The sequence below is a fragment of the Nansenia antarctica genome (assembly GCF_963989245.1).
Source record: "Nansenia antarctica genome assembly, chromosome: 2".
In the NCBI taxonomy this organism is placed as follows: Eukaryota; Metazoa; Chordata; class Actinopteri; order Argentiniformes; family Microstomatidae; genus Nansenia; species Nansenia antarctica.
Genome location: NC_137675.1, coordinates 46026920 through 46040038, shown reverse-complemented (window position 1 = coordinate 46040038; position 13119 = coordinate 46026920). Strand labels below are relative to the sequence as shown.

Sequence of the window (13119 nt, the reverse complement as noted above, 5' to 3'; positions counted from 1 at the left end):
GAATGGACTCAGAGAGGGGTGGAGAAGGAGAAGGAAGGGAGAGTGTACTGGATGGGACAAACGGGTAGGTGAGAGGTGTGAATGGGTCCACACAGAGCAGGGGGAGGGGAGGGGGGCTGGTCCGGTAGCTGAGCAGAGCTAGGGGAGCTGGGGGGAGGAGAAGAACAAGGAGGACAGAGCAGAGAGTCATCGGTGGAGTTGGGGGAAGGGAGACACTGAGCCCCTGATCCCTGAGTCAGACCTGTCAAAGAACCGGTTCAAATCGTTGGTCCTGTCCATGGAAAGACTGGTGCTAAATGGAGGACAGCATGCAGGACAACAACACAAGAGAGGTGTGGAGCAGAGTGGGGAAGACTTGCCACTTGCGGGTCGTTAGCCTGCTTGTAGCTGGTGATCTTCCCCACTCTGCTCCACACCTCTCTTGTGTTGTTGTCCTGCAAGCTGTCCTCCATCTTCTGCCTGTAGGTGTCCCTGCTCTCCTTCAGCTTCTCCTTCAGCTTCCTCTGCACCAGCTTCAGTTCTTCCTCGTCACCAGACCTGAAGGCTCTCTTCTTGTCGTTGACGAGGGCCTTTAGGTCACTTTAGTCCAAGGCTTGTTGTTAGGAAAACACCACACTCACCTAGCAGGTACAGTGTTCTCCACACAGAAGTGAATGTAGTCTGAGATGCAATGTAAAAGACTGTCAATGTCTTCCCCATGTGACTCACAGAGAACCCAGTCCGTTGTCTCAAAACAGTCCCGCAGAGCCTCATCCTGTGTCCATGTCCTCACAGTCCCAGTGGTCCTAGAGTGCTGCTGGACTAGACGTCTAATACATGGGCCTTTGGGCTATAGAGACGTAAATATCAGCAATCAATATAACATATTTCATAAATAATCAAACACAAAAAATGCAAACAACATTAAATAATTCAGAATAAAACATATTAGGAAATCTGATGAAACGGCCCTGCAAATTGCGAAGTGGGCGAGGTACAGTAGGAAGGAAAGAATATTTTAAATCAATAGAATTGCGTGTTCTAAAGGCATCCACTGCCCCCAAGTGTTAGCTTTCCAACGTCAGTTCAATCCAAATGTTGTTCGTGAACAATATTACACATACCTTTTATCCATTTATCCAACTGTGCTAAAATGATTCTGAACCACTGATGGCTTATGAAAACGGTGTCTGTTTTCAATTTGCAGGGCAGTTCTATCACTTGAAAAGCCTAACCTGAACAGCACACTAACTCATTACACATTACACAAGTTCATCAGCCATCAATATTCAGGTCAAACTGGAAAGTGTATGTTTGTGAAACTACCTTAAAATGATGCTGTAGCAGTTACACACGTACACATTTGTTGGTCTGAATGTCATAGATATAATGAAGTCAGCTGTGTTTTGGTCAAACTGTTAGGCATTACAGTGCATCACTCGAGCTTGATTTTGCAAGGTGCAAAACTGGCTACACGCATTTTGTTGACAACCAACAAGGGAAAATGATTCAATATGATTAGTACACGACCAACATCTGCATGCGCGCTCCGGAGGTTACTCCTTACTCCAGAGTGTTGCGTCTTTGGTTGCGCGTTCGCGTGTCAACGTGGCGCTTCATAGCCAATCGGAATCCGTGTTATATTCCGTTATTGCCATCTGCTCGTTTCAATTGGTCAGTTGTCCTGTCAGCATGTCTGTGATTGGTCGACTGAGCAAGAGTGGTACCTCCTCCGCCAGCGTAGAATTTAAAGAGGCATCGAGTGCCAACGTGTACTTCAAAACTCCTGAAAAGGCGTGATTTGGGTGAGTTGCGAGAAATCAATCAGATTTATTTTGAGTAACAGCCTTAACTAAATAGTTTTTGCTTGTTTCTTTTAACTTGCTGTACTATACATTGCATACTTTAGGCCTATGTTGGCATCAGTTTTCCATCAGTTTTCTGATGGCTACTATCTTGTCTCTGCTGTTATAGGACTCAATTACAGGGATGGTATTGATATAATTGATTGTTTTATTAATAACTTATGCATATGTTATGTAAAGGAAGTGACGGTGATAACATTAGACAAGAGTACATTATGTTTTGTTAAATTCATTATGATAATTTAAGACAGGCTGGTTGGCTACTAAATGGGACATAAATGTTTTAAAACATTCTTGAGCACATCACTGTTTGGATTCATGACTAGTCTTGAACATGAAATCATTGATTGTCTTGGGTGAATCTGAGATTTTGTCTGCTATTACCAGTTCTGTTTGGCCTGCTTTAGCATCGATTTCTCTATTTTTCTCTCTCCTTCCCTCTCTTTCTCTCCCTACCACCTCTCTCCCTACCTCTCCTTGGGGGAAATAAGTATTCAACACATCAAAATATAAACAATTAAACATATTTCCATTACAGCTATTGATCACATGAAAATTAGACCAAACATTGGTATTAATTATAATTAATTATATTAATTATAAAACTGCACAGCTAAAGCAATTGTAACTCTACAATCCTTAAAAAAAAAAAATATGTGCAATAAAAGAGATTGACACAGGAAAAAAGTATTGAACACACAAACTGAAATGTATTCAATGTTTGATGAAGAAGCATTTGTTTCAATGACAGCTTCAACATGCTTTCTGTACGAAAAAACTAATCTCTCACAGTGATCAGGTGGGATTTTGGCCCATTCTTCAAGGGGAAAGGGATTCAAGCTTTGCCATTGCACAGACTACAGCTAAATGTATGCTCTAGGTAAGGGGTCAGAGCCATTGAAGGTGATCCTGGAGCAATTAGGGATTCAGTGCCTCGCTCAAGGACACTTTGACATGTGGCCAGCTGGGATTCGAACCGCTGCGAGCTGCAGACCGTGCAATCATTAGACGCTAGGTCGGCGCTAGGTCGACAGGTTTGATTTTTGCCTCGTCTGACCAGATTACATTCTCCCAGTAATCTACAGGCTTCTCTACATGTTCTGTAGCAAACTTCAAACGAGTTTCAACATGCCAGGAGTCTTCCAGGGGTGATCGCGTATGGAGACCGTGGCGGCGGAGTGCGTTGCCTATTGTTTTCTTTGAGACAACTGTACCCGCTGCTTCCAGGTCTTTCTGGAGCTCTGCTCGAGTGGTCCTTGACTCTTGGGCTACTCTTCTGACTAACTTTCTGACTGCCTGGTCAGAAATCTTGCGAGGAGCTCTTGTGTGTGGCTTGAGTGTTGTTCCTTCCACTTGTGGATGATGGCCCTAATGGTGCTTATTGAGAAATGCGTTGGTAACAAGTGTCATTACTATGCTGCTCAACTATCTTGTTGTGAGGTTCTTGGGAGAGCTTGTTGCCTCTACCCATCATGAGATGTTTCTTGCAGGAAAGCTTGGTGACAAATTATTAGTTTACTTGCATTCAGAGGTGGGAAAACCATTTTCAAAATGTGGAAGTACTTACCCACCAACCTGCACTACCCCAGCTTATTGTAATTACGACAGTTAGGAGAAGTCATTAGTGGCATAGGATGGATTAGTGCTTTTTCTTACTATGTTCAATACTTTTTTCCTGTGTCATTCCACTTTTCCAGCTTTTTTTATGGATTGGAATGTTACAATTTCTTTAGCTGTGTAGGTTTATTGTGTTAATACCAATGTCTGGTCTAAATTTCATGTGAATAGCTGCTATGGAAATATGTTGAATAACATTTTCTAGCCTATATTTAGACATTAATATGTATATATTACGTGTATGTGTATATTATTATATTTCTATATAATACAAATGTAATATGTGTTTATGTTTCCCATCCAGGTTCCAAAATGCTGCTGCAGTCACTAGGGTCACTGGCCCTTATTCTCGGGGTTGCGCTCGCCGTGCCCGCTAAGGAGAAGCGTGTCCATCATCGCCAAGCTGACCTGAGCGACCGCCCCCATGAAGATGGCCAGGGTTTCCAGTACGACCATGAAGCCTTCCTAGGCAAAGAGGAGGCCAAGACCTTCGACCAGCTGACCCCTGAGGAGAGCAAAGACAAACTGGGGTACAGCATGTTAGACATATACATCAGTGTCTAGGGGAAAACTTCATCCTACTCCTCCAAGGGAGTACACTCACCCCCTTGTGCTACATTCTAGAACTGTTTCCTCAGCCCTACCCACCTGACTAGATTAGTGTTCCCCCTACAATTATTATGGGAGGGAGGGCCTCTTAAAAATAACTGGTGTTTGTGGCTCTGGATATCATTTGGGTGCCAATGTATCTTGTTCAAGAAAAACAGGATGTCCTTCTGGTAGTGACACTTGAGATTTACATGATTTACATTTTGTTTAATTGTGGTTTATTCTTTCACCATTTCTCAACCCACCTCTTCCATGTCCTCCTCTTTTTCCCTTTGCTCACCCACGCCATCACCTTTGGCTATAGGTCTAATCTTTGTATGTGAAGATATCCTTCAGCGTTATGCCTTAAATAGAAATAGAAAAGATGTGTCCTGTTTTTATCAGGCGCATCTCTTTGCTTAGGCATAGATCTACACAACCAATCATATTGCTTATTGCCTCAATGTATTGGGATTGGACTATCCCTTTATAATGAGTACCGGTAGTGTTCAGCTTAGGCGGTTATAAACATAGAAACTCAATGAGTAGAACAGACATGGTCAGATAAAGCTGAACATTTCCAAACGGTACACCGAAAGATTGTTGCCCTGGAGTGTTGATTTGAATGGCCATGGTTCTAAACAGTGTTTTTGTTTGGCTCCCTGTTTTGCAGGAAGATCGTGGACCGCATTGACACAAACACAGACGGCTACGTGAGCCATGCAGAGCTGCACCAGTGGATCAAATACAGGCAGAGGAGCTACATCAGGGAGAACGTGGACAAACACTGGAAGGAGTACGACCAGAACAAGGACGGCAACATCGGCTGGGAGGAGTACAAGAACACCACCTATGGCTACTACTTGGGTACGAGTGTGTGTGTGTCAAGGACGTGTCGTCCATATAAGCATAGTAAGCAGTGCTTACCCAACGAAAAAATAAAAAAGGACAGTGAAAATATTAAAATAAAAGTGCATGTAACCGTTTGTTTGTTTTCATTAAAATAGTCGTATTTTAGGTCCCAGGGCAGCAGGAGTCATTCATTTTGGCGCCACCTGCAGGAGTAAGCACTCGCTATTCTGCTTGCTTGCATTGCGTTGCATTATAAGCACTTCTCTCTCTGCTTTCCCTCGCGTACATTCGAATGCGTGAAAATGTCTTTTTAATTTTTTCCGATGCCTCAGCCCGCTGTTTAATGTGGCCAGGGTAAGCATGCTTACCAGACAATCAGTAGTTCGTTCATTCCGATAAGAGCTACTGATTGGCTCTTATCACTTTCAAGTTCACTTGTTCAAGTTCACACCTTACTTTCTCTCGCCCGGCAGAATATCTTATGCTAGCTAGCTCAAACGATCTAAATAATAATAATCAATAAGAATAACTTGCTTGATTTTGTGAATATGGACATTACTGTCAGCGACCTAAAGGGATTTCGTAGACTGGACTGGACTGGAAAAACACAACTACTGGCTAAAGGCCGCCCGAAGCCACCGCTCACCAATCTTCACACCCAGAAAGGGAGAGTCGCTAGGGGGTTCCAGCAAGCCTGGTATGAGCGGTTTATATGATTTATATGATTCGCGAGGCTGGTGGCGATCTGTGCTTGTTTATATGGTTTGAGTACTGCTGTGCTGCTGGTTATGGCTCCTTATTTAAGACTTCCTCTGCTTTTACCTTTGAATGTAGGCCTGTGCCGTTGTGTTTGGAGAGAGAGCTGCTTAATCAATCGCTGAGATAGGCCTAATGTCGCTGTCCGTGCCAGTGGTTCTGGACCAAAAGTGTTTGAGAGAGATAGAGAGGGAGGGTTTGTGATGTGATGTCAAGTCAAGTGCCTGTGTGACAAAAGTGTGAAAAGAAAGTGTGTTGTGAGTTTACTATGGAGGATGGAAACGGTGTGTGTCTGTGTTGTGCGTGTGTGCGTTTGCGATGTTGAAACTGGACTTGTAGATTTCAGCAGGTTGGCTACTTGAAAAGATCTTGGTTCAAAAAAGATTGAACAATGAGCACCCCTGATATAGTCGAAACTGGCAACTTTTTTTTTTTTTTTGTAATCTGATCACAAAGTGACCCTACAGTTTATTAGCGGGTTCTAGGGCATCACAATTGCATTTCCTTGAAACTGCGTTCACTGATAGCGTGTATGTGTAATTATGTGTATTTCTATATCTTATGCTTACCCAATCTAAAAGCTCACGGCACGTGTGTGTGTGTGTGTGTGTGTGTGTGTGTGTGTGTGTGTGTGTGGCTTTAATGGTTCAGTCCATAAGGAGACTGACTGATCAAGTTGGTGTAAAACTGTAAAACTCAATGTACTGTTATTTACCTGGGGGGAATAACGTGTAATTAGTATGGGTGTCAAGGATTCTGAATAGGTTTTGGTATAGCCTAGAGAGCCACAGCCAACCTACTATTTAGGGAATATTCAATTGCTATCTATATACAACATGGTATGAAGACAGATTGGGCATAAGCTACAATATACAACCCAGGAATGAGGGTAGGGGTTAACAATTCACTCTGTTCTTTTGAATGTGTAGTCTTAGGTTCTTATTCCTAACACAAAGGCAGGGGGCATTACAGCGGTATCCATGTCTATTGTCCTTGACACAAAGAAAAACAGCACATCGTTTGTCCTGGGGAATAAAGGCAGAGACACCAGGAAATGGAGAGTGAGAAATGTTCGCCCCGAATCATTGCTTTTTAAAATGTCACCGCAAAACGCACAAATCATTCACAAGTCATAATAGGTAGGCTCTTGGCCCCTTGTGGCGATGAACCAAACGACACACTGTAGTGTCCCCTACTGTCGACAGCCTTTTCTTATCTCCCTGTTTTCTTTTCTCCTTTTATGTGAAGCGCTTTGTGGCCTACTTTGAAAAGTGGTATATAAGTAAAGTTATTCTTATTTTTTTTATTCTTATTTTTTTTAATAGATGAGGAGTTTGATGATATGGCCGACAAAACCAGCTACAGGTCCATGCTGACCAGAGACGAGAGGCGCTTCAGATCAGCTGACCGGGACGGCGACGGCGTAGCAACCAGGGAGGAGTTCACTGCCTTCCTTCACCCTGAGGACTATGACCACATGAAGGCCATTGTAGTACAGGTCAGCGAGTCCTTTAGATTCAAATCACAATCCACCAAAAATATCAAATATACTACGGTGTTGTTATAATTACAGTTACAGGTACATTTGGTGACATTGTACAGATACATATAACAGTTACAGTTGCTTTGATTCAGTTTAAGGCTACCCCTGGACTTGAAAACTAGACACTGAGACAGTGTCTCTCTTTAGTCCAGGAGTTAGATATCAGTTACATTATAAACCATCACACAGTTCTGAGAAATGTCAGAGTTCACAACAAAATGTACTTGTTTTGATTGGCATCAGGAAACTATAGAGGACATTGACCAGAACGGGGATGGAAAGATCAACATCAATGAATACATCGGTAAGTCTCTCTCCCAACCCCTGGCTGCTCCCTCAGTGAGCCTAATATGGCATAAGATGACTTAAAGTGATGTTCCACTACCACTACCTATATATGTCAAATACTAGGATTCAAAGTGGTTGAGCACCCCCAGGAAGTGTTTACATGTATTGATCGTGTATTCAGATCAAACATTTCTTGTCAATTCCAAAATCACATATTTTGGTTCCTTAACCTGAAATGAGTCTTTAACCAAAGCCTAATGCAAGTAAATGAAAGTATGTTAAGTATGTTTGAAATATCATATATATATATATATATATATATATATATATATATATTATGATTAGGGTATAGATACATTATATATGTAACAGATGTCCTATTTTGTTTTTTGTCATGTCACATGACTACCTCTGTTGCTCCACAGGGGACATGTTCACAGCGGAGAATGGAGAGAGTGAACCAGACTGGGTGCAGACGGAGAAGAAACACTTTGTAGAGTTCAGAGACATTAACAAGGTCTGACCCCCTCCAGACCCAGAACATCCACACCAACCTTCCCTCCTCCCATCAACTAGGCGCATGCCTAATGCTACTTTAATGTTATCTACTGTATGTGTTACGGTACTTGTGGGAATACGGTACATGTGGGAAAACTAGGGTTAGGGTTAGGTGCTACAGTTAGGGTTAGGGTTAGGGTTAGGATTAGGGTTAGACATGCCAGCATGTACCAAGTCGACGTAGCACCTAACCTTAACCCTAGTTTTCCCACATGTACCGTATTCCCACATGTACCGTAACATATGCATTAACAAGACAGTACACTGCTGAATATGTAGTGTGAACTAGAGCCCCTCAATACAAACGGTCCATATCGTTAGCCTCGTAGCATAATTACATACTGTAAGTCACGCTTCACTTGTGGTCAGCTGAGCCATCTTTGTATGTAGTGTCAAAAATGCCTGTGTCAAAGAGATGACTTGGGCAGATAGTGATTTTGGAATGTAACAAGCATTCTGATGGCATGCTGATGGCATAGGCAACAATGCACAGTGAATCAGCAGAAGAGTTAGGCAGATATCTCAATTTGGCCAAAATATGACTACGGCAATTATGCTATGAGGCTAACGATATACAGTATATCCATCCATATATTACAAAATATCTTTAAAAACATAGCAAGCAAGTTAGCAAGTCCCCTCTAACGTGCTAACCCCGATTAGGCACCCTCTGTGTGGACGTCCATGTTAACAGACTGTATCTCTGTGTGGACGTCCATGTTAACAGACTGTATCTCTGTGTGGACGTCCATGTTAACAGACTGTATCTGTCTGTGGTCGTCCATGTTAACAGACTGTATCTCTGTGTGGACGTCCATGTTAACAGACTGTATCTCTGTGTGGACGTCCATGTTAACAGACTGTATCTCTGTGTGGACGTCCATGTTAACAGACTGTATCTGTCTGTGGTCGTCCATGTTAACAGACTGTATCTCTGTGTGGACGTCCATGTTAACAGACTGTATCTCTGTGTGGACGTCCATGTTAACAGACTGTATCTCTGTGTGGACGTCCATGTTAACAGACTGTATCTGTCTGTGGTGTTTTCAGGATGGTTTTCTGGATAACAACGAGGTGGCCCAGTGGATTCTGCCAGGGGAGATTGACCACGCTGACAACGAGGCCAGACACCTTATCCATGAGACGGACTCGGACAAGGTACGTCCACCACCTAGTCCCACTGTCCCCAGTACCTACTGAAAGAGATACACTTTATTAGGAACACCTGTGGACATCCATGGACCCAACCTGCCTTGTGTCCAACCGTCCAAGCTGGTGGAGGTGGTGGAATGGAGTTACTTACTTACTTATGTACTCCTCTTCATCCCCTATGGGGACAAAGGCTTCAATGAGCTCTCTCCATTGCATTCGGTCCTTGGCAGCATGCTGCGCCTATATAATATGTTTTATTTAGTTAGTTTGTTTACCAGTATGTCAAGTTTCGAGTAAAGTTTCAAGGAAAAAACAATGTGTTCGCAAAGCAGCCTTGTACAGCAGCATTTATGCAGAAATCAAATAAACAGTGAATCCAGTCAGCCCCAGTGCATTCTGGGGGCTCTCACGGCTCACATCACACATCCTTGCAATCACTGTCAGGCTTCACCCGGCTAATAATCAACATAATGGAATTAATTGGGGGTAATGACCTGTTAATTATAATGAGTCTCTCTCTCTCTCTCTCTCTCTCTCTCTCTCTCTCTCTCTCTCTCTCTTGTCTATCATCACCTCATTTATCCCTTGCTCCCTGTTATTTCTTTCCTTTTCTGCCCCCCCCCCTCTTCTTCTCATCCTACCCTCCCTCTCTTTCTCCTCACTTCTTCCTTTCTCTCTCAATCATGACCTCAATGAATGGTGATGGGCGGGACCTGCAATTGCCTCCTCTGCGATTGGTTGCAACAGGATGACAAAATGACCAAGAAGGAGATTCTGGCTAATTGGAACATGTTTGTGGGAAGTCAGGTGACTAATTACGGGGAGGACCTCACCAAGAGACATGATGAGCTTTGATGACATCATGGGAGGGCGTTTGGGTAGAATGTGACAGGGCTCTCAAAGCCAATATTGGGGTTTTGTATGGGGGGGGGGGGGGAATGACATACAAACATAGTGCCAAATCCTGTTACTATGCATGGGATTGGCGGTGAGTTGGGGTGCGCGTATTGGGGGGAGGGGGGGTTGTAACAGTTTAGATCTGGGCAGGGAAAGGCAAGGTAAGGGGCCTATGTATACAGTACCTTTGAGCAAACACATGCTTTCACCATTTCACTATGAGTTGATGTTAGGATGGAGATAACAGATAGCAGTGTTTACACAACCAGATACACAAACACTCCTTAACACACACACACACACACACACACACACGTGTGACCATCCACGCCCGTGACCACACAGCTGTAAGCAAACATGAACACACTCCTTTTTACTACACTAGACAAATAGAAACACTCAGTTTAAACACATTCTGTAACAGGGGGGAGGAGACGAAAGTGAATTACTGTTTTCTGGTGAAACATTTTTCTCTCTGTGAATTTGAAATAAAGCCATGTTGGTTTGTCTACAAAAAGTCATTCTTTTTAATTTGTGACATTAAATTCATTAATTATTCTCTTTTTTCTTGCACTGTACCTTTCTCTTAATTATGTGTTTATTGTTGGTGTTGGGTATGGTATTTTAATTTGTGTAATTAGTAATTAGTAATAAATAATATATTGACTCTTACCCTTTAGTGGTAAATTGAAGGCTACAACATTAATGTCGCTTGGTTAATTCATACATAATAAGTTAGCAGTAACGATTTTGGCCCTGCCACTTGATTTAGTTAATTTAGCCACTTTTTGAGGGTGTTCCCCAAAACCTGGTTTACGCTTAAGCAGTGAGTGTCAACCCTGATTCTTAACCAGTGAGTGTGTCAACCCTGATTCTTAACCAGTGAGTGTGTCAACCCTGATTCTTAACCAGTGAGTGTGTCAACCCTTCCACCAACAGTAACTAAGCTTTTCTTCCTGAGCGTGACAGTGTGTCCTCTGCTGTCAGTGGGTGAAATATAGACACCAGATTAGGTCAATTCAGATGAATCGCCAACATTATTTGTAAGTCTCAGACCCAGTGAGAGCACATTTCTAGCATTAGAAGCTTTGAGGGTCAAATTCATTGTTGTTTTGAGAATGCTGTTGTTGTTGTTATGCTTCCTTCTCTATGTGTGCTTAAGCATACATATCAAACCAAGAAAGTAAAGGGGAAAATGTTGGTTGTTTATATACTTGTTCCAGACCAGGCCCCTTTCTCCATGGCCATGTCTGAATGTGTCTAAAAGTATGTAGGCTACAACATACTAACCATACTCCATATTATTTAGAGACGATGTTTAGTAAAAATGTAAGCAGTAAGCAACACATTTCTACAAACTACAGCTAGAACTGAACGATCATAGTGCAACTGATTTCAGTTGTGGAACTCTTTTCTTTCAACTGTGGGAATGATAATCTTCCATATACTGACTGACTGGCCTGACTCAGCTAGACTGGCCTGACTCAGTTAGACTGACTCAGTTAGACTGGCCTGACTCAGTTAGACTGGCTCAGTTAGACTGGCCTGACTCAGTTAGACAGGCCTGACTCAGTTAGACTGGCCTGACTCAGTTAGACAGGCCTGACTCAGTTAGACTGGCCTGACTCAGTTAGACTGGCTCAGTTAGACAGGCCTGACTCAGTTAGACAGGCCTGACTCAGTTAGACTGGCCTGACTCAGTTAGACAGGCCTGGCTCAGCTAGACTGGCCTGACTCAGCTAGAACTGGTTCCCTGCAGGTTCCTGTTCTGCAACAAGACAGAAACACATAAACAATACAGAAGGTTCAGTCTGGAACAATCACACAGGGAAGATGAGGAGAGGACATAGGAGAGGGAGGAAGATGCTATATTTGAGTTGGAATAGTGGTTGCATATGTATCCTTCCATCAGATGATGTTTATAAGCCTGTTTGAATTGTGTTACCATTCATTCCCCATCTCCACTCCTCTCCCACTCTTTCCACTCCTCTCTCCACCATTCATTGCCCTTGTCCTCCTCCATCCTCCACTCCCTCCCCAATCTCAGGATGGTCAGATCTCTCGCTCTGAGGTGATGGACAAACTGAATTACTTCAGGATGAGCACTATAACAGACTATGGAGGCATGAAGGTGGACGACGGTCATGATGAACTCTGACCCTGTGACCCTTGACCCTACCCTGTGACCCTTGACCCTACCCTGTGACCCTTGACCCTACCCTGTGACCCTTGATCCTACCCTGTGACCTTTGACCCTACCCTGTGACCGTCGCTGACCCAACAACCCAACTCTGGTCCAGTTCCAGATGAAGCGTACAGAGGTTCTGATGGATCTCATATAGTCAAAAGTGTCCTCAATTTGAAATACTTTTATATTATACTGTGGGTATATATACAGGCTTCAGAAATTATTCGGACCCCTATGGAATAGACTAAATTTTTAAAAAGAAAAAAAATCCACACATAATACCCTATAATTACAAACTAAAAACACATTTTTAGACATTTCTACAAATGTATTATTTAATACACAGTCAACATCATCTCAGTCACTTTAAAATTGGTCTATAACCAAGTGGCCAATCCTTTCAATCCTGGAAAATAATTTCCATTAATCTCACATCCATAATTGTGTTTGTAACACAACGGAATTCAAGTCACTCACTCACCTGGAGCACTCATGTAGACAGCCTTTGTAGCAGATTACAACAACGACTACACTTCCTACGCCGCCTTAGAGTTCATGGTGTTGACCAAAAATGTATGCTACTCTTCTACCAGTCTGTCTTAGAGAGTCTCATCAGATACGGCATTACATCTTGGTTTGGTAACCTATCTGTAAAACTAAGGTCCAAACTGGTCCGACTGATACAGACTGCATGGAAGATCATAGGGGTGAAAGACCACTCATCCCTGCAGTCTATTTTTGAACAGGCTACTCTCAGACAGGCTAATAGAATTCTCATGAATCCCTCCCATGTCCTACATGCAGAGTATGAACTACTGCCCTCTGGGAGGAGGTTC

At 42.9% G+C, this 13119-nt stretch overlaps 1 protein-coding gene across 2 annotated transcripts; it reads left to right on the top strand.

Moving 5' to 3' along the window:
- Nucleotides 1-1725: 1725 nt before the first annotated feature.
- rcn3 (reticulocalbin 3, EF-hand calcium binding domain) lies at nt 1726-12858 on the top strand (the record flags this gene model as incomplete). Of its 2 annotated transcripts, none has more annotated exons than XM_080524418.1 (8): nt 1726-1784; nt 3766-3991; nt 4723-4916; nt 6983-7155; nt 7444-7504; nt 7914-8005; nt 9097-9204; nt 12143-12858. In XM_080524418.1, the coding sequence occupies exons 2-8, from the start codon at nt 3774-3776 to the stop codon at nt 12251-12253; spliced, it is 957 nt and encodes a 318-aa protein (XP_080380544.1). In that variant the 5' UTR covers nt 1726-1784; nt 3766-3773. The 2 variants fall into 2 exon arrangements, with proteins under 2 accessions (XP_080380544.1, XP_080380545.1); XM_080524419.1 differs by lacking the exon at nt 12143-12858 and adding an exon at nt 9946-10053.
- Nucleotides 12859-13119: the final 261 nt, after the last annotated feature.